This window comes from Pseudonaja textilis, chromosome 6, assembly GCF_049901715.1.
Source record: "Pseudonaja textilis isolate UNSWEBS1 chromosome 6, rPseTex1.2, whole genome shotgun sequence".
NCBI lineage: Eukaryota > Metazoa > Chordata > Lepidosauria > Squamata > Elapidae > Pseudonaja > Pseudonaja textilis.
In genome coordinates, this window is record NC_141995.1 from 8,954,017 (window position 1) to 8,976,098 (window position 22,082).

Here is a 22,082-nt window from a genome sequence, read left to right on the forward strand (position 1 = left end):
CAATGTTCACTTCAGCATCGTTTTTGTTAAAGCATGTTAGACGTGAGGGCTGCCGTGTCCTTTGGAAATGGGGGTACACGCAGCGGTAATCTTCTCTGTTTTCCATTTGAAATTAATTGCTTTTAAATCCTCCCTGCTAGGGATTATCGAAATCCCAATTATCAGGCATGGGCCTGATCTCTCCATTCCAACCTCGGTCTGGTGCGCCACTCGGACATCAGAGCCGCCATCTGCTACTCCGGGATTTGATTATATTCCCAGCTCCAAGAAGGTTGAATTTCATCCAGGCAGAACCGAGGAGGTATGGCTATATACACATATATTATTATTTTTTTCAAATCGTAATGGGTGGATTCGTTTTCAGAGCCCATCATAAAAAAATTATCCAGAATGGCGTGTTCCTACATTAAAAAAATTTCACGAGCCTAAATCACGTGGCAAAATCCTGGAAGAATTTAGGACTGTCGAACGAACCGTAGTCCTCTCTGCTTTATCAAGCATCTTGAAATCTGTTTTGATGTACTCTGATACGATTCCAAATTATTCTGGTAAACCTTGCTTTGGGAAAGGAAATGGTAACCATCAGCCAAGAGGTGTTGGGAGCTATCCAAGATGATGACAGTGAAATGGACTTCTTTCACATCCCCTTCCTCCAATTAACCCACCTCTTGAGACCCATCAGCTCAGTGTTATTATGTAGATCAGAATTAAAAAAAAAAAACTAACTGCCAAATACGGAGGCATTTCATTAGGAAATGCATGCAAATAGATGTTGCTATCCATTTCATCGGGTGGGCGTGGCCATGATGGCCTAATTGGTCTCCTGCACCACGGCGGGGTGCGGGTGGGGGGGTTGCCCTCTCTGGCAGTGGTGGGATTCAAAAAAATTTTACTACCGGTTCTGCGGGTATGGCTTGGTGGGTGTGGCAGGGGAAGGATACCATAAAATCTCCATTCCCTCCTCACTCCAGGGGAAGGATACTGCAAAATCTCCCTTCCCTCCCCACCCCACTAACCTGCATTCCAGCTCCGTTCTCCTGTGCAGGGCAACCAAAGAAGACCCAGCCGATCAGCTGGGACTCGGGAGGCAGAGAATAGATGGGGTTGGTGGGGCCAGTCAGAGGTGGGATTTGCCGGTTCTCCAAACTACTCAAAATTTCCACGACCGGTTCTCCAGAACTGGTCAGAACCTGCTGAATTTACCACCTCTGCTCCCCGGGCTCCAGAGGCTCTCTGGAAGTTGGAAATGGGCTCATTTCTGGCCTTCCCAAACTTCTGGGAGGCCTGTTTTTCACCCTCCCTGAGCCTTGCACTTACCTGCAAAACAGGTAATTTGGGACTCCGGGGAGGGGTGGGGTAGGCGGGGCCAGCCAGGAGTTGGATTTGGGGGGTTCTTTGAACTGCACAGAATCTTAGCTAGGGGCTCTCTCGAACCCCTGTGAACCCCCAGGAGCCCAGCCCTGCATTTCATGCAGTGTTTTTCAACCTTGGCAACTCCCTTGCGCTCCCCGGCCCCCCCCATTCGAAAATGAGCTAGCCGTCGAGAGGCGCGCTCGCATACGCGGTGGAGCTGAGCTGAGGCAACGGCTCGCGTGCCTGCAAAGAGGACTCTGCGTGTCACCTGCGGCACAGGTGCCATAAGTTCGCCAACACGGGACTAGGGGTTAAGCCTGACTTAATTATGGAGAGCCAAATGGGTGTAGCGGTTAAGATGACAGATTAAAAATAGCCATCCTGAGTTCTAATCCTCCCTTAGACACCGAAGCCGGGTAGATGACTCTATCGGTAGAACCCACCTCACAGGGCTGTTGTTTTGCAGAAACAGAAGAAGAAGGAAGTGTTACGTACCCCGCCTTGAGTTGTACAGAACAAAAACCAGACTATATAAATCGAACAAATGTCGTACGTATGTTTGTAGAACGGGCTGTTTTATTTCTCTTATTCCCCTGTTAGTACTGCACCTTGACTATTCTGGACGACGCCCAATCCCCCGTGATTGAGGGAGTGGAGACCTTTGTGGTCTACCTGAGTTCCCCTCAAGGAGCAGAGCTGGCCAAACCTTTCCAAGCAGTGGTGGCCATTAATGACACCTTCCAGGATGGTAAGTAGATGAGCAAATCCCAAACGAATGCCAGTGGAAACACTCAGCCGTACCTGGTTTTTATGCTTAATTTGAGGTAAATCTGAACACCACTGTATGGTTTCTGCAGTGATGGGATTCAAAATTTTTACTGCCAGTTCTGTGGGCGTGGCTTGGTGGGCATGGTGTGGCTTGGTGGGTGTGGCAGGGGAAGGATACTGTAAAATCCCCGTTCCCTCCCTAACCCACTAACCTGCTTCCCAGCTCCGTTCTCCTGTGCAGGGCAACCAAAGAAGACCCAGCCGATCAGCTGGGACTCGGGAGACAGAGAAGAGATGGGGGTGGAGCCAGTCAAAGGTGGTATTTCCTGGTTCTCCAGACTACTCCAAATTTCTGCTACTGGTTCTCCAGAACTGGTCAGAACCTGCTAAATACCACCTCTGAGTTTCCGAAGACGGCGTGATCCTACTGGGTCTGAAATCACAATTTATTAATCATGGGCAAAGTTGGTGTTATTCTATTCTATTCGTCCTTAAGTCAGGTGCTTTCTCTGATTGCAACCCTGCCCAGAAGAAGGCCGTGCATTGCTAGGAGTGCTGTTAACCTGTGGTTCTATGAGATTATCACTCAGTCGTCCTTAAGGCAACACCATGGATGCAGACTTCTGTGCATTGGACCAAGAAGGCATTTTAGCACACGTCTCCTTGACTCTAAATTGTCTTACACTGGGAATTATGGAAGTCCACAGTTGTTGTTATATGTTCATGCAGGTGGTAGAAAAAATGTTCTAGCACAATTCCAGGGCTCTTTTCTTTCATATACACAAATGCTTCACATAGAAATGCCAGATTTTGCCCCTCCTAGTGGACTTATTCTGCCCTTTCCTTCATCCTTTCCTTCAGCCTGTATTTGTTTTCTCGTCGGATTGCTTTTGGGTTTTTCCTGCAATTTATAACATCAAAGAATATCCAACACATGTTCCAGCACACTTTTCACAGCCTAAAGCCCTTCAGGAGTTGGGCTTCACCTCCCATAATGATACTTGAAATCTGGTGTTTCTGGAGGATATTTGACTTATTTTGTGTTCCTAAAAGTTATTTTTTCTTCTTTCTTCTTCTTCTTCTTCTTCTTCTTCTTCTTCTTCTTCTTCTTCTTCTTCTTCTTCTTCTTCTTCTTCTTCTCTTCTTCTTCTTCTTCTTCTTCTTCTTCTTCTTCTTCTTCTTCTTCTTCTTCTTCTTCTTCTTCTTCTTCTTCTTCTTCTTCTTCTTCTTCTTCTTCTTCTTCTTCTTCTTCTTCTTCTCCTCCTCCTCCTCCTCCTTCTTCTCCTCCTCCTTCTCCTTCTCCTTCTCCTCCTCCTCTTCCTCTTCTTCTTCCTCTTCCCTTCCTCCTTCTCCTCTTCCTCCTCCCACCACCACCATCTCCACCACTTCCTCTTCCTTCTCCCTCCTCCTCTCCTTCTTCTTATCCTTCTTCTTCTCCTCCTGCACCTCCACCATTTTTTCCATCCTTCTCCTTCTCCTCCTCTTCTTTCTCCTCCTTCTCCCCATTCTCTTTCCTCTTCTCTACCTTTCCTCCTCCTCCTCCTCCTCCTCCTCCTCCTCCTCCTCCTCTTTACAGTACCAAACATGAAGTTCAGTAAAGATGTCTACTCTGTGAAAGAGAAGGACCACATCCTCCATGTTCCTGTTATCCGTACTGGAGACTTAAGCTACGAATCTTCAGTCAGGTGCCATACACAGAGTCAGACCGCAAGAGTCATGGAGGATTTCGAGGAAAGGAGAAACGCTGAAGAATCGCGCATCACATTTTTGAAAGGGGAGAAGGTGAGTGAATACAGCTGGCAGAGAACTGAGGACTTGACATGATGGAGAGAGAGAGAGAGCCATCAACTCAGGCCCTGGGCCCAGTTTCAAAACTGCTGCAATCTGTCAGGTCAGACTTGTGGTGAGGAAAACATGTCTTTTTTTTTTTTCCTGGGCAAAGAAAAACTTGAAATGGAAAGACTGCCAGAACGTGGGTTATGACTCAAACACATTTTATTTTCTTGGTCTAAGATGGATGGCCTGGGGGCTGAGGCACAATTTGTGAAGGTATGCAGGGTTATGTCATGTACATTGGCAGTGCTGTGGCCCGCCAGCGGATCTGGAAGCAGATTTGGATAGTGAGGAGGTTGGGGAGGAACACGGGCAGGTCCTGGAGTCTGGGGAAGGCTCTGACGAGTGCTCTGCATCAGAGGCAGAAATGGGGCCAGTTACCAACTGTCTTCGCAGTCGGACATCAGGGAGGAAGAAGAACAGCTGGAGCCTGTTCCCAGTGTGCACATGCACAGAGCTGCCCGAAGAAGGGAACAGCTAAGAAACAAGGGTCGACTTGGGAGTAAAGCCACAGATGGGCGGTGAATGGCCCCTCCCATAGGGGAATAAAGAGGAACGAAAGGGGAGTGGGGTTTTTCAGGAGACAATTACTTCATTTACGTGAAGAACCTGCATTCTTGCTAGAGTGGCGTCTGAAAGATATCAGCCTGGCAACTCTCCAAGCCTGATAAAGGTCTGCAATTGTGAAATCTCTTGAAAGACTGTTGGCCAGGACTTTGCAGGAGAGGAATTCAGTGTAAACTCAATAAAAGGAGTTTATTGGGACGACGAGTCGACTTTGTGCTGTTGGGGAAGCCTAGGTCAGAACAGGTAGAGCTAAAACTCACGCAACAAATTTCTCACTTAGCAGCATAAATTTTGGGCTCAATTGTGGTTGCAATTCGAGGACTACTTGTATATAAGTCTTGCTTTATAAATTAACTAGTTCGATACCCATGCTTCACTATGAAACTGTATGCTCAGGCTTAGTTTTTAGGAAGGAAAATAAGGGGAAAAAATTCTGCCGCTGCCTACCAGCATCCATTGGTATACATCTGGCTAGCGTCCTGTCCGTGTGTGAGAGAGTTGAGGGCTGTTTGGAAACTGAAATAGTATTTGCTGTGTGAATAAGGAGACAGCAAGGAACCTGGGCATGGCTTAGCTCAACTGTTCTGTACTAAAGCAGCTTAGTGCTGTGAAACTAAAACTGAAACTCCTCCCCTCTGCTTGTGTTTTGCATTTGGAACAGATTTCTTTTCAGGTGGGGAGGGGGAGTAGAACTCCTTAGCATCAGAGCGTGTTAATAATGATATCCAAAATACTAGTGCGCTGGTGGTCATTTCAAAAAAATCCTTTCTTAGTAAGCACCTAGAAGCCAAGAGGAACATACGTGGCAAATTTCAAGTTTGTAGGCTGTACAGTTCTGGAGATTTTGTGATGACGCATGAGTGGTATCCCGCTTTTATATAGATAGATAGATGAATGGTGTGGATTGCCTCCCAATTCTTACTGCGATATCCTCGACTTTAGGTAAAGAACTGCACTATTATTATAAAGGATGACTCTGCCTTTGAACCAGAAGAGAGATTCCGGGTATATCTGAGTGAACCCCAAGGCAACCACTGGAGCGGAGCTACCGTTGGGAAAAGCAATATGGCTACTGTAGTCATTTCCAACGACGAAGATGGTAAGAAGGAAGGATGGGCTGGTGTTCAAACACATATTTATCTGAGTTTTATTACAATCAGTTGATTGTTGTGAGCCACGGTGGTCTAGACAGTCACTTATCTGAAATAATATAGGTTCTCCTGATTGAACAAGGGGCTGGACTAGAAGACCTCCAAGGTCCCTTCCAGATTCATTCATTTATTCATTCATCCAAATTCCATAACTGAATAGATTGTTGTTAAGATTACACAAAGAACAACTTTTTTCCCCTCCTATCCCGAAACTTTGTCACTCTGTACAATCGCTTAGCTAACTTTTTCCATACCTGCGTTATGTCTTTGTCATGTCTGTGCTGAACTGTTTTATTTTTTAAAAAACATCTCCAATAACCTTGGGCCTTGAGCCACTTTGAGTACAATTTTTTTTAAAAAATAATAATAATCAGAAAAAGGATCAGTCAATAAACTTCTCCTTACTTGGCAGAGTCTGTTAAATTTTAGCTACGAGTCTTTAAAAGGTTTCTGCTGAAGCAAGTAGTCTCAACCGTTGAGGGTAGTGCTTCGTTTCTTGGCACTGATAATTGGCACTAAAAAAAAGAAAGAAAGAAAGAAACCTGAGTTATGACACACACCGTCTTCTTGGGGCGCAAGATGAGTTAAAACAGTGGAGCCCAATCTTTCTGGCTTCGTGGACCAGTGGCGGGAGGGAGAGAGGCGATGCGCACACAGCAGTGGAGTGCACAAGCATGCAGAGTTCCCTTTTGACAAGCAGCATGTCTGTGTCCCTGCCCTCACACAAAAGGAGCTGTCCACATTTCCCCACTCCAATACCGGGCCATGGGGCAGAGGTGGCATTCAACAGGTTCTGACAGTTCTGGAGAACCAGTAGTGGAAATTTTGAGTAGTTTGGAAAACCAGCAAATCCCACCTCTGACTGGCCCCGCCAACCCCATCTATTCTCTGCCTCCCATTGAGTCCCAGCTGATCGGCTGGGTCTTCTTTGGTTGCCCTGCACAGGAGAATGGAGCTGGAAAGCAGGTTAGTGGGGTGGGAATGGAGATTTTACAGTATCCTTCCCCTGCCATGCCCACCAAGTCATAGCCCACCAAGCCACGCCCACAGAACCGGTAGTAAAAAATTCTGAATCCCACCACAACCTGTGGGTTGGAGATCCCTGAGTTCAGATGTTCTTGACGTCTGAAGCCTGACCAAGGTTTCTTTTTCTTTGGTTTCCTCCCTCATTCCAGCTCCCACCATCGAGTTTGAAGAAGCCGGTTACCAGGTCCGTGAACCCGCCGGGCCAGAAGGCGTTGGCTTCTTAAATGTCAAAGTGATCCGGACAGGAGATCAAAACAGGACCTCGAAAGTTCGCTGCAGCACCCGGGATGGCTCGGCTCAGTCTGGAATTGATTATTACCCAAAGAGCCGAGTTCTCAAGTTTAGCCCTGGTAAAAACAAATATGTAACTGTATTTTTCGGAGTAGGAGATGCTCCAAACTATAAGACCCACCTAGCTTTGGGGAAGGAAAACAAGAAAAAAAAACCAATCTGCCTCTGCCTCCCAGAAATTTGCCTCCTTGCAGCAAACAGCCTGTTTCAGTTTCACACAGCCTGATTAGCACAAGCAGCTGATTGTCAGTTGGATCGGCCTTCCCGACCATCAGCTGTTTCAGGCTGCAGGGATTGCCATTCCCTATTGCTGCCTCTGTGCGCCCCATTTTTGGCTGCTGCGTTCCGTTTTCAGCCTCCCTACGCCCCGTTTTGGGCCTCCGCGCACTCCGTTTCCCACCTGATGCAGGTAGCGAGGATCGGAATGGGCGGAAAATGGGGTGCACGGAGGCCGAAAACGGGATGCGGAGGCTGAAAATGGGGCGCACAGAGGTGGCAATAGGCGATAGCAATCCCTGCAGTCTGAAACAGCTGATCGCCGGGAGGCTGATCCAACTGACGATCAGCTGTTTGTGCTAATCAGGCTGTGCTGAAGCCGAAACAGGCTGTTTGCTGTTTGCTGCAAGGAGGCCAATTGCTGGGAGGCAGAGGCCAAAGAGTGGGGGCCAGCGGGTGGGTGGAGCTACATTCGGTGTATAAGACGCACCCAAATTTTCACCCTCTTTTTTTTGTGGGGTGGGGGAAGCATGTCTTATACTCCAAAAAAATACGTTATGTATCTATGGATTGAATGAATTGGACTCTTTCTTGGAACTATAATACAGGAAAGTCCTCAACTTGCAACCCGAAAGGAGCCACAAGTTTGCTAAGTGAGGGCGGGCGTTCAGTGAACCATGCCTCGTTTTACAACCTTTTTTGCTGTGTCACTAAGCGAAGGGCTGCCGTTGTTAAGCGAATCTGGGTTTTCCCCCACTGGCTTGTCTTGTCGGAAGCCGGCTGGGAAGTTTACAAACAATCCCATGACCCTGGGACTTTGCCCACTGTCATAGATACATGGCCGTTGCCAAGCAACCGAATTTTGATCGCTGGGCCACAGACGGTCATCAAGGCGAAAAACGGGTCATTCAGTTCCTTTTTCCAGTGCTGTTGTAACTTTTCAACAGACACTAAACGAAGGTTGTAAGTCGGAGATCGTCTTCAGGCACACAGGTGCGGGTTTGCCTGTTGTGTTTATCGCCTGCGCCCCCTGGTGGATCTGTAGGTGCAGCAAGCAAGCTCCCAAATCCAGAAAGAAGCGTTACAAATCCTTCTGCCCTTCAAGCAAAGGCACAGAAGTTTAGCCGCTTGCTTTGTGCCAATACGTGAAGCTAATCCTTCCCTCGGTCTCTTAAGACCTTAGCAATCTTGCGGCTTCTCCGTCTTTCTCCATCTGCTTCCTTGGTCCAAAGGTCTGGCTTTCCCCGTCTCTTCTGAAATCCCTGCAGAAACGCCACGGGAGCACGAACAGAAGGGAAGGGCGGTAAATTCCCATTCATTTCAGTGAAAAAGAATTAATGGGATCCTGACCTCTCACTCAGTCTTCACAAGCCCAGAGTTCCTGTAACACTCAGATAGAGACTCTGAATAGCTGCCTGCATAATTCAAACCTGTCTTTTATGCCTCCAAACGAACAGACATCGCATTGTCTATGGAGATTCTCAATCCTCCAGATCGTGGTTTGTCCCAAAGGGGCTTTTTCAAGAGGCGACTGGACTTTCTGTTTTTTTTTTTTTTTGCTCTGAAGACGTTTTGCTTCTCATCCAAGAACCTTCTTCAGCTCTGACTGGATCCTTCCATTCCCCACTAATCCAGTCAGAGCTGAAGAAGCTTCTTGGATGAGAAGCAAAACGCTTCAGAAGAAAAACTAGAAAGTCCAGTTGCGTCCTGAAAAAAAAAAAGTCGGGGGGAGCACCTTTGGGATAAACACCAGAAGCCAGCAAAAGAAAAATGCTAAAAATTGTGATCATAATCGTATTTTGGGGTGTTTGGCAACTGTCACATTCGTTGTGGGATGATGTGAGCCCTGGGGTAAGGTGGAAGGTTGCATCCGTCAAAACAAAAACGAGTTGTAAATAACTCTGGGGAGTTATGGCTTTGAACAGTCACTAAACAGCTGGTTATGAAGTCTCTGGAGATTCTCAGTCCTCCAGTCACGGGGGTCCCAAAGGGGCTTTTTCAAGAGGCAACTGGACTTTCTGGTTTTTCTTTGAAGACGTTTCACTTCTCATCCAAGAAGCTCCGATTGACTCATTCCCCACCAATCCAATCGGAGCTGAAGAAGCTTCTTGGATGAGAAGCGAAACATCTTCAAAGAAAAACAAGGAAACCTAGTTGCCTTTTGAAAAAAAAAAAAGGCTCTTTGGGACAGACATCACATTGCTTAATTGTTTGAGAGCCTGAGAAAAATATTATTATTATTATTATTATTACCTTTATTGTCAGAATACAACATGTGTACAATGAGATTGGCTGAGCCTCCCTTGGTGCAACCCCAACACAACTCACAGTGAGGACAGAAGTCCCTAATCCAGTCCCAATCTTATTACACTATGTCACCTATTATACTTACACCACTATAGGGGTATCAGTTGTCCTGTGGATTTGTTCCCAAGAGCAAAGGTTGCCACCTCGTTTTGTGAGCCACCTGCCCGTCACAATCCTGGCAGGTCTTACCCCAAATCCAGCAAGATCAGCAACTCTGTGCTCACGAGGAAGAACCAAAAGAAAAGGAAAAAAAAGCCATGCCTGCCACCAGGAACACCAGCAATATATTTGGATCGTAGTTTTTTTTTTATTAAAGTTGGACAGGCACCATTAATCCTTGCCAGGCAATCAGTCAGGTAGCGTGGTATATTAAAAAGGAAAAGGAGAAATGATGATGTGGGGATAAAATTGTGCTGGCTTTTATCACAAGGGGTTAGCGGAGCCTTCCCCAACCAAGCCTCTCCAGATATAATTGGGACTCTGGGATATTGAATTCCTAAAATTCATCAGGAAAATGCAAGTTTAAAGAGGAATGTTTTAGTGGGAACAGCTTTTAACATTCCTTTAACACCCTAATTACCGCCTGCCTTGACTATTGCAATGCACGCTACATGGGGCTGCCCTTGAAAAGTATCCGGAGGTTACAATTGGTCCAGAATGCTGCAGCCCACATGTTTTTTTGTGCAGGCCCAAGTTTTCATATGCAGGAGGCTGCATTAGTTGTCAGTTGGCTTCCAGGTCCCAATCCAAGATGTTAGTTGTCACCTTTAAAACCCTACACGGCTGCATTAACAGAGAGATAGAATTAAGATCACATGAAGTGTTAATATCAATTTATAATGCCCGGTAAGACTGGAATATTGCGCCTGGTTTTGGTCGCCACAATAGAAAACAGATGTTGAGACTCTGGAAAGAGTGCAAAGAAGAGCAACAAAGATGACTAGGGGACCAGAGGCTAAAATATATATATGAAGAACGGTGGCAGGAATTGGGAATGTTTAGAATGAAAGAAGGACCAGTGGGTGACATGATAGCCGTGTTCCAGTATTTGAGGGGCTGCCACAAAGAAGAGGGGGTCAAACTATTCTCCAAAGCACCAGAGGGCAGGACAAGAAGCAACGGATGGAAACTAACCAAGGAGGGAAGCAACCTAGAACTAAGGAGAAATGTCCTGACAGTCAGAACAAAAAAACCAGTGGAACTGCTTGCCTCCAGAAGTTGTGGGTTCTTCAACACCGGAGGTTTTTAAGAAGAGATTGGACAAGCGTTTGTCTGAATTGGTATAGGATTTCTTGCTTGGGCAGGGGTTGGACTAGAAGACCTCCAAGGTCCCCCTCCCAACTCTGTTATTCTGCTACGTGGTTTGGGGCAAGGTTAGATCTGAAGGAACATCTTTTCCCCAGTTAAGTCCACCCAACCTACCAGAACAGAGAGGCAGGGATTATTTCAAGGTTCCCCTTTTTTTAAGAAGGTACATTTGGCAGGACCCAGAAGAAGGGCCTTCTCCATGGTGGCTCCCTCCCTTTGGAACATCATTCCCGCAGGTATTACATGCGCCCCAACTTTGACACCCTTTCGCGAGGCCCCAGGTTTTGCCAAGGAGCCTGGGGAACCCAGAGTGGAATGGAGCCCATCAAATGGCTTTTGCCAGAGGGATTGGTGGGTGAGGGATGATTATTTTTATTGTTGTGTATTGGGGTTTTAGTTAGTATTTATTTTGTAAGCTGCCCAGAGACACTGAGGGTGAGTGGGCAGCCGGATGGATGGATGGATGGATGGATGGATGGATGATAGAAAGATAGATAGATTGATAGATTGATATAGATAGATACAGATGGATGGATGATGGATGGATGGATGGATGGATGGATGGATGGATGGACAGACAGACAGACAGACAGACAGACAGACAGATAGATAGATGGATGGATTGATAGATATGGATGGATTGATGGATGATAGAAAGATAGACAGATTGATATAGATAGATATGGATGGATGGATGATAGATGGAAGATAGATAGATAGATAGATAGATAGATAGATAGATAGATAGATAGATAGACAGACAGATAGACAGTAGATAGATAGACAGACAGATAGACAGTAGATAGATAGATAGATAGATAGATAGATAGATAGATAGATAGATAGATAGATGATGGATTGATAGATATGGATGGATGGATGGATGGATGATGGATGATAGAAAGATAGACCGATAGATTGATATAGATAGATACAGATGGATGGATGATGGATTATATAAAGATAGACAGATAGATTGATATAGATAGTTACGGATGGATGGATGGAAGATAGATAGATAGATAGATCTAGATATCTAGATAGATAGATAGATAGATAGATAGATAGATAGATAGATAGATAGATAGATAGATAGATGCCTCATGGGTGCGTTTAAGGTCCTGTCGAATGATAACTTGCTTAGATTCATGTTCTTTCCCACAGGTATGGACCATGTTTTCTTTAAGGTGGAGATCATGTCCAATGAAGACCGGGAGTGGCACGAATCCTTTTCTCTGGTCTTGGGTCCAGATGATCCCATTGAAGCTGTTTTGGGGGATCTCACTACCACAATTGTGACCATCTTGGACCAAGAGGCAGCCGGAAGCCTCATTTTACCAGCTCCTCCTATAGTAAGAAACATTAACTCAAATGATGAACTAAGGGTTGGTTCTAAGAGTGCTTTTTTTATGGAGTGGCCCAAATCTGGCATAGAGAGAGATTTGATGTGATGCTCATGGCAGCAGACTAGAAACCAGGTGCCTGTGAGTTCTAGCATTAGGCGTGAAACAAGCTTGTTGACTTTGGACCAATCAAAAAGAGACCGTGAACTGTAGTTCCACCTTAGGCATGAAAGCCAGCTGGGTGACTCCGAGCCAATCACTAGGAGACTGTGAGTTCTAGTTCTGCCTTAGCCACAAACCAGTGGTGGGATTCAAAAAAATTTCTGTGGGTGTGGCTTGGTGGGTGTGGCTAGGTGGGCATGGCCGTGTGACTGGGTGGCTTTTTCTTTTTTTCTGCAGCCACCCCTTCACCCGTTTTTTTGGGCCTTCTGGGCCTCAGAGGAGCCTCTAGGGGACGTTCTTGCTCCCAAAAGGCTCCTGTGGGGCTCAGGAAGGCAAAAAATGGAGGAGGGGAGGCTGAGCCCCTCCCTCCATCTTTTTGCCTTCCTGGGCCTCAGCATGGGGAATCCCGGCACAGCTGATCGTATGAACAGCTGTTTGTCAGGAGGGAAAAGCAAGAAAGAAATACCTCAAGGGGCGAGTGTCAGGCGGGCGGGGCAAGCGATCCGGGGTGACCGGGCGACCAGGTGTGGGATGTGGCAAGCCCAGAACTTACTACCGGTTTGACGACGCATGCCAGTTCCTTGTACTGGTCGCTCGATCCGGTGCGAACCGGCTGAAAACCACCACCGCATGAAACCCAACTGGGTGACTTTGGGACGGTCCATCTCTTTCAGCCCGGGAAGGTGGCAATGGCAAACCACTCCTGAAAAATCTTGCCGTAAAAACTGCATCCAAGCAGTCACCAGGATTGATTTAAAGGCCCCCAAATTAAATAAATAAAGGCTGTCCTGTGTATGCAGATGATAAATAGGGTTTCATCCAGCACTTTGTGAGGATATGTCATAATTTTTGCTCTGTAAATCAAAAAAAATAATAAATCTGTGTAAATAAAAACCCACTGGTACAGGCAGTGGGCTGGTAACTAGGTCTTGGTCCTTGGCAGTTCGGTGGTTTAATTCTGTTTGTTTTACACAGCGTTAATTTAGAATTATCTGAATTCATCATCTCCTCTAAAACCTTAAATCAGGAGTGAGGGCAGGTGGCTTTCAGATACTATTGAACCATAATTCTCCTGAAGTGCCAGACAAGTGGTGGGGTGGAAGGCTGAGAATTATAGTCCTTCATATTCTTCTAAAATGTGGAGTCACTTCAAGGCCCTCTACTCAAGTCCTTCTTGATAACTTCAAGAAGTATGGACTTAAGGTTGAGAGTCACCGCTCTCTATATTTGTACTGCCCGTATTGACCCAAGCTAAAATGTGGGAGTTGAATGGTGGGAATTACTATTCCATGGAAAGTCTGAGTCCATTTCCTGTCATGCCCTTGTTAGAGTCGGACTCTGAGGGAGAGGAGGAACAGCCGACAGGGAGTGGGGGTGTGGCTCCGGAGGTTGTGGAGGAGGCTGAGGAAGGGCAGAGGCCGGCTGAGCAGTCAGAGGAAGAATCAGGCCCATCCCCTCTTCATCCTAGGACACGCAGGGAGGAACGGAAAAGGAAACAACTTGGCTTACGAGAGAGGATGCGGCCATGATCCCCCTCATTGGTTGCAGCTGGGGAGAATAGTATATAAGAGAGACGGTTAAAACACAGCATTGCCAGAAGCAAAGTGTGTTTTATTTTGGGCTGAAATCATCTTGGTTGGCATCCTTCCAACAGACTGTGCCTTGTTATCTCCTTGAATTTGGTAATTACTTATCCTGGTCCGTTGTGGAATTTCCTTCATTGTAGTTTGTTTTGGTTTTTTTATTTCACCTCTATCTGCTCATTAAGTTCGGACTGTATTGCTTTCTTTTGAAGACTATTTTTGAATACGTTTTATCTCCAACTGAGAATGGGGCCAAGTTGGAGGCATTAAAGGACATTTATTTTACGTTTTGGATTTTGTTACGTTTGTGTTACACTCTGGGTCATAATATTTCCACAGTTTGATGCATCCGATGGAGGTATCAAAACACCACAGGGAGTCCCTGCCTTACAACACTTCATTTAGTGACCGTTCGAAGTTTCAACGGCACTGAAAAAAACCCCTGACTCTTAATCGTTTTTCACACTTACGACCGTTGCAGCGCCCCCTATGGATACGTGATCAAAATTCAGCCTCTTGGCAACTGATTCATATGTATGACGGTTGCAATGTCCCGGAGTCGTATGATCCCCTTGTGCGATCTTCTGGCCATGAAAGTCCATGAGGAAGCCAGTTTCACCAAACAACCGTGTGACTAACTTATCAACTGCAGTGATTCACTTACTGATTGTGACAAGAATGGTCGTAAAATGGGGCAAAATTCACTTAACAAACATCTCCAAAAAAAGGTCCTGCCCTCAGGTGTTTTGGAGAAGAGTTTGACTCCCTCTTCTTTGTGGCAACCCCTGAGATATTGGACCATTGCTATCCAGTTACCACACCATAAAAAAGATGTTGAGACTCTAGAAAAAGTACAGAGAAGAGCAACCAGGATGATGAGGGGACTGGAGACTAAAACATACGATGAATGGTTGCAGGAAATGGACATGGCTAGTCTAGCAAAGAGAAGGACCAAGGGAGACATGATAGCAGTGTTCCAATATTTGAGGAGTTGCCACAGAGAGGAAGGGTTCAAACTATTATCCAAAGCACCTGAAGGCCAGAGAAGGAATAATGGATGGAAACTGAACAAGGAGAGATTCAACCTGGAAATAAGGAGGAATTTTCTGACAGTGAGAACAATCAACCAATGGAACAGAAGTTGCCTTTTGGAAGTTGTGGCAGCTTCATCACTGGAGGCTTTCAAGAAGAGATTGGACTCCCATCTGTCAGAAATGTTATAGGGTCTCCTGCTTGGCCAAGGAGTTGGACTAGATGACCTACAAGGTCCCTTCCAACTCCGATTATCTGTCAAATCTGTCTGTCAAGTCACCTCTAGTCCTTCTTTTCATCAAACCAGACATACCCAATTCCAGCCATTGTTCTTCCTATATTTTAGCCTCCAGTCCTCCAATCACCTTTGTTGCTTTGCCTACATTGTCCCTGCAGGTGGTTACGCTGTCGGAGTACGACCAGGTTGAAGAGGAAACCACAACAGGAGCTAAGAAGTCGCCGTCCCCCGGCTACCCCCTGGTCTGTGTTACCCCTTGCGATTCTCACTTCCCCAAGTACTCGGTGATGAAGGAGCGATGCAGTGAAGCTGGGATCAACCAGTCCTCCATCCAGTTCAGCTGGGAGGTGGCCACCCCCACGGATGGAAATGGAGCCAGGTCCCCTTTTGAAACCATTACGGACAATACCCCCTTCACCAGTGTCAATCACATGGTGAGTATAAAGAATCGTGCCGAGGATAAGGGGGCATGAGTTGGGTTGGGCTGGGCTGAACTGAACCACTTTCAGGTTAGGGTGACATTCTGCAGGTTTAAATGCTCCTGAATAAATTAGGAATTATATGGTGAATTAGAATATCAGGAGGTAGCTAAATATCAAGAAATGAATGAAAATCTGCATTCTTTCCCTGGTAACTACCAATCCATTCTCTTTCTAGTGAGTAATCATCACTGAAGTAATTCTTTCATTCTTTGTCAGCTTTGCTAATGCCACTTCCTTCCTGTGCATCTATTTTGCCACTTCCCCCTTTTTTTTTCTATTGTCTTCCAATTTTATTTTGTGACCTGTCCTGGGCAGGTTCTGCTTTCATGCCCCCTTCAAATTGTCAATGTCCAATTGCAGAGTGATCTAAAAAACAACAACAGTAACTCCTTCCAAATCTGCAGGAGTCTATCCTATTAACCGACTTGCTTTTTGTAAAAATCCAGTTGATTTTGGGCCAATCACCAGAAGACTGTGAGTTCTAGTCCTGCCTTAGGCCTGAAAGCTGGTTGGGTGACCTTAGGCCTGTCATGTTCTCCTCCATAAATTTCTACTTTATTTATTTATATTGGAGCATCCAAACAATGGCCCCATGATCACATTTTCATTATGCAATTGCTGGACCACACATATCTTTAATGCTTCAGGTCAATGGTGGGATTCAATTTCTTTTTTACTACCGGTTCTGTGGGCGTGGGTTGGTGGGTGTGGCAGGGGAAGGATACTGTAAAATCTTGAGTCAGAGTTGGTATTTGCTGGTTGTCTGAACGACTCAAAATTTACGCTACTGATTCTCCAGAACTGGTCAGAACCTGCTGAATACCACCTCTGCTTCAGATGTTGTGGGCCTTCAAGGGAGAAGTGAGTTCACCTGCCCTTTCAGGTGTGCAGTTCCATAGCCACCAAAGCCTGGCCAATTGGACAGGAGCATGATAGTCACCAAGGCCTCAGATCCTTGGGTATTATAGCCTCAGCCGCTTTTAAAAAATCATCTGCAAAAAAATCAGGTCAGAACTCAACCACCTCTTTCCTACAGCCTTTTGCTTGGGATAAAGAGAAGTGTTAGAGAATAAGGCACTGGGCTAGAAACCAAGAAACTGTGAGTTTTAATCTTGCCTTGGCATGAAAGCCTGGGTGCCTTTCGGTCAAACACTAGGAGACTGTGAGTTCTAGTTCCTCCTTAGACCTGAAACCCTGCTGGGTGACTTTGGACGAATCACCCAGGAGACTGTGAGTTCTAGTCCCACCTTAGACCTGAAAGCCAGTTGGGTAACTTTGGGCCGATCATCAAGAGACTATGAGTTCTAGTCTCCCTTAGGCATGAAAGGCAGCTGGGCGACTTTGGACCAATCACCAGGAGATTGTGAGTTCTAATCCTGCCTTAGGCCTGAAAGATAGGTGGGTGACTTTGGGCCAATCACCAGGAGACAGTGAGTTCTAGTCCTGCCTTAGGCATGAAAACCAGCTGGGTGCCTGAGCCAATCATCAAGAAACTGTGGGTTTTAATCCCGCCTTAGGCCTGAAAGACAGGTGGGTGACTGAACCAATCATCAAGAGACTGTGGGTTCTAATCCCGCCTTAGGCCTGAAAGACAGGTGGGTGACTTTGGGCCAATCACCAGGAGACAGTGAGTTCTAGTCCTGCCTTAGGCATGAAAGCCGGCTGGGTGACCTTAGGCCAGTCACGCTCTCTCAACCCAGCCCACCTCACAGGTTTGTTGTTGGGGGGAAAACAAGAAGAAGGAGTATTAGGTAGATATTATACAACCTCCCAGGGTGACTTCACCATTTGTGGTCTTCCCAGCTGGCTCCTGACAAGCAAAGCCAATGGGGGAAAGCTGGGTTTGCTGAATGACTGCGGTGATTCATTTAATGACCTCGGCAAAAAAAAAAAAAAGGTCAGAGGCCGTGATTCATTTAATGTCAGCAAAAGAAAAGCCAATGTATGATCATCCTAACAGGAAAGACTCCTGAGGGCTCTTAGCCTGACTGATGTTCAGACCCATTCATCATCCTCCCTCTTCCTTCTCCTCTCTCTTCTTCTTCCTCCTCCTCCTCCTCCCCCTCCTCTCAGGTGCTGGACAGCATTTACTTCAGCCGGAGATTCCACGTACGCTGCGTGACAAAAGCCGTGGATAAAGTCGGCCACGTGGGCACTCCCCTACGGAGTAACATAGTCACCATTGGGACCGACAGCGCCATCTGCCATACCCCTGTGGTGGCTGGCACAGCCCGGGGTTTCCAAGCTCAATCTTTCATTGCCACCTTGAAATACTTGGATGTAAAACATAAGGAACATCCTAACAGGTAAAAAGCAAGAAACGCAGAGCTCCTGTTCTCGTAAAAACTGGTTTTTCAGTGACGAAGGTCTTGGTTAGCTCCCTTATCCTGCATAACTTAATTATCTGTTCAGTAGTAGCAGACTCAACGGGGCTAAGAGAAGCCTCTATTTGTGGTTCCTTTAACATTTTATTCAGGCCAAGTTTCCTCACTTAGATTTTTCTCTAACAAGCCAGGATCGCAAGCCAAGAATAAACTTTGGTTTATAAGTGGGAGCTGTTATGATATAACAGTTACAAGAATTGGAGGTCCTTGTTTTGATAAAAGTTTACACAGGCCTTCCTTATGGGTGCTTGACTTAGAACCATAGTCGGGGCTAGAACTTCCCTGGCTAAGCAAAATATAGGCCAACAGTTGTAAGTTAAACGAGTGGGATTCAACCGGTGTAACAACCGGTTCGGTGAACCTGTGCTTTGTGGGCACGCGCATCATTTGAAAACTCGGCTTTTCAGCTCTTAATACTTACCTTCTACTGCAGCCCCGGAGAGTAAAACAGCTGAGGCGTTTTGCTGAGCTGTAAAACATGGAAATAAAGGACGAGTAGGTCAGGGGTGGATGGGCAGGGCCAAATAATCACCGGAACTACCGGTTCACCTGAACTGGTCCGGACTGGCAGAATCCCACCCTTGAAGTTAAAGGCCTGGTTGTAAGTCTATTGTTTCAGTGCCATTGTAACTTCAAATCAGTGGTGGCGTTTTACCGGTTTGGCCCAGCTGGTAGCACCGATGAGCAGCGGAGACCTAACTGGTTCTCTCTAACACTCTGCTGTTGGGCCCACCCACCCGCCCGGGCTCCCATACTAACCTATATGTACTGCTTTTGAAGCGCAACTGCTTTGCGCGGCACAGCAAATTGCTGCGCGGCAGCTGCTGAAGCGACAGGGAGAGTGCAGGAGGTCAGTCAGAAAGTCTCTGCACCTGCACAAAGTGTGCATTTGGTGCACGCACACACAAGATCAAATGAGGTACTAATACCACTCTATAAAGCCTTAGCAAGACCACACTTAGAATACTGCATCTAGTTTTTGTCACCACACTATAAAAAAGATATTGAGACTCTGGAAAGAATGCAGAGAAGAGCAAACAAGACGATTAGGAGACTGGAGTCTAAAACATATGAAAGACGGTGGGAGGAACTGGGCCTGTCTAGTCTAGTGGAGGGAAGGACCAGGGGAGACATGATAGCAGTCTTCCACTATTTGAGGGGCTGCCACAGAGAGGAAGGGGACAAGCTATTCTCCAAAGCATGTGAAGGCCAGACAAGAAATAATGGATGGAAACTGAAGAAAGAGAGATTCAATTTGGAAATGAGGAGAAATTTTCTGACCATGAAGACAATCAACCGATGGAACAGAAGTTGCCCTCGGAAATTGTGGAAGCGTTATCACTTGAGATTTTCAAGAAGTGATTGGACTCCCATCTGTCAAAAATGGTGTAGGGTCTTCCGCTTGGGCGGGGGGTTGGACTAGATGGCCTATAAGATCCCTTCCAACTCTGATTATCTGTATCTGTATGAGGTCACGTGATTTACATTCAGATGCTTGACAACTGATTCGCATTTATGACTGTTGCAGTATCCCTGAAGTCACATGATCCCCTTTTGCGACCTTTTGGCAAGCAAAGTCAATGGGGAAGCCCAGATTCACTTAACAACGGTGTTACTAATTTAACAACTGCAATGATTCACTTAAAACAACTGTTAAGTGAAGAAAAGTCTTAAAATGGGGCAAAAGTCACTTAATAAATTTCTCACTCAGCAGCATAAATTTGGGGCTCCAGTGTGGTCGTAAATTGAGGAGTACCTGTATACGAGACCACCTACCTCCTGTCTATAACACAATCCTTTTAGCAATACCAAGAAGGCTCCATACCCATTGGCACTCTGTTAAACTCCCAAGAGAGCTACATGTAACCACCAACCTTCACAGTGCTAATGACCGCGAGGAATATAAATCCTTCCGTCCCCCACCATTCAGCCAGAATTGAAGAAGCTTCTTGGATGGGAAGCGAAATGTCTTCAAGGGAAAACAAAACAAGAAAGCCCATTTCAAAAGTTGCCTTTTGAACAGCACCAAAAAAACAAACAAACCAGCTGGCTTATTGATTAGAGTTTAATATGTGTATCTCGATATTCTTTTAGTGTGGAGCTTATCCAACGTAACTGTCCAATTTCTGCCTTACTGTGTCGTTCCAGAATCCACATCTCGGTGCAAATTCCACACCAGGACGGGATGCTTCCCTTGATTTCTACCAGACCTCTGCACAACTTGCATTTCCTATTGTCAGAATCCATTTATAGGCACCAACATGTCTGTTCCAATATCGTCAGCATCCAAGATCTTAAAGGCATCTCAGGTGAGACGTTCTTCTTCAAAACAGTGTAGAATCCTGGTCTTGCAGAAGTTCCCTCTCCTTCTTTTACATTTTTATGTCTAGCTGGGCTGGGCCTGGAGTCTACAAGGGAAGAGCTCGGTTTGGAAAAAAAACAGATCTCCTACCACCCAAACTAGAATGGCCTTGAAAACATTGCCCAGGACCGGAGGAGAATGGCATGTCCACCACAAAGCTACAGTTTTAACAGGTGGGGAAATGATCCCACCTTCTACAGTTGTGCCACCAAGAGAATGGTGAGGTTGAAAAACCTGTATTGGGATAAGATGGAAAACACTACTTCAGTATACTGTAGGTACAGCAAAGTACGGTTTTAAGACTCCCACAAATTTGGGCTGAGGATCAGATGATGGTAGTGTCAAGAGGACATCGTAAGAAAGAGAGATTGTCGTGAGGAGCCCTTGGTACTTTCTGAGCTGGGTTGTTTTCTTGCAGACATTTTATTACTCAAACTAGGTAACATCATCAGAGCTAGAGGGGTGTGGGGTTTGCTCTCTGTTTGTATACTAGCAACTTGCCCTGTAAGTGTTAATGGCAATGTTTCTGGTGGTTCCTGGTGAACACTCCTTCAACACTGACAGGGAAAGCCACAAACCACCCAGGTGTGATGACCCAGGGTGAGATACAAAATAACCACAGTCACAAAAAACCAGGTGAAGCCCCTTTTATTCCTTCACTTTGCTTCCAAGCTCCAAATAGCCTTGACTGGAGACAAAAAACTCCCCCACACGCAGTTAAAAGAAGGAGGAAATGCTGTTTAAATTATAAAGAGTAAAAAACAACACAAACCAGGCAAGATAAGGGCTTGAAGATGTCCACGGATATCAGAACACACACTGGGAAGGACGCCAAACTCAGAGAGGAACAATAAACTAGAGATATTTCCATGCTTTGTTTCCAGCACTTGCCTGTACACATGTCCGTCCTCTTATCCAGTTGTCACAGCTGCAGCCCATGAAAAGGATCGAGGCCCTCTCCTCCCCAGTAGACCACATCTCTCCCTTATCCTCTCTTCCCTGCGTGTCCTAGGGTGGAGAGGGGATGGGCCTGGGTCCTCCTCTAACTGCCTAGCCAGCCTCTACCCTTCCCCAGCCTCCTCCACAACCTCCGGAGCCACACTTCTACTCCCTGTTGGCTGTTCTCCTCTCCCTCAGAGTCAGTCTCCACCAGGGGCATGACACCAGGGGTGCGATTCAACCGGTATAACAACTGGTTCGGTGAGTGAACCGGTCCAGCTGATCGTCGGAACAAGGGGTTTGTCTGAATCGGGAGAATCCCACCCCTGGAACCACCCGTATATAAAAAGAGAGCAAACCCCACTCCCTTCTAGCATTGATGATGTTACTTGGTTTGCCCATGAACTGCAGGGAAGGGATGGAAGAAATGTAATGCGGAGATCATAAGAGCATGGAAACCATCAAGGTCACCACTGCAGGTGCTTGAGAAGGAGATGGACTGTTCCCATAACAAACAGGTGTCTCATAATTGGACAATGGGATCACCCTGGAATAGGGAGAAGAGGAAGCTATGTTTTAACTAGGCAAGAATTTGCGTGGGAAAAGCAGACTTGGTTTTGTTTCTTCAATAGCATCCAATAATATTTTACTTTTGGGAATTCAACTCTCTCTCTCGAGAGGGTTTCCTTGTTTTGGGTTCGCTAGTTGGACAGTTGACAATAACATCTGCAAGAAAA

At 46.1% G+C, this 22,082-nt stretch overlaps 1 protein-coding gene across 1 annotated transcript in view; it reads left to right on the plus strand.

Annotated features, from left to right (window-relative positions):
* The window catches only part of FRAS1 (Fraser extracellular matrix complex subunit 1), a 393,348-nt gene that overhangs the window by 339,359 nt on the left and 31,907 nt on the right, over positions 1-22,082 (plus strand). Inside the window, exons 56-64 of the mRNA XM_087935788.1 lie at positions 141-301; positions 1,954-2,101; positions 3,698-3,903; positions 5,464-5,620; positions 6,848-7,048; positions 11,985-12,172; positions 15,337-15,612; positions 17,734-17,966; positions 20,193-20,353. Coding sequence (XP_087791914.1) covers positions 141-301; positions 1,954-2,101; positions 3,698-3,903; positions 5,464-5,620; positions 6,848-7,048; positions 11,985-12,172; positions 15,337-15,612; positions 17,734-17,966; positions 20,193-20,353 — 1,731 coding nt within the window. The remainder of the gene's footprint in view (positions 1-140; positions 302-1,953; positions 2,102-3,697; positions 3,904-5,463; positions 5,621-6,847; positions 7,049-11,984; positions 12,173-15,336; positions 15,613-17,733; positions 17,967-20,192; positions 20,354-22,082) is intronic.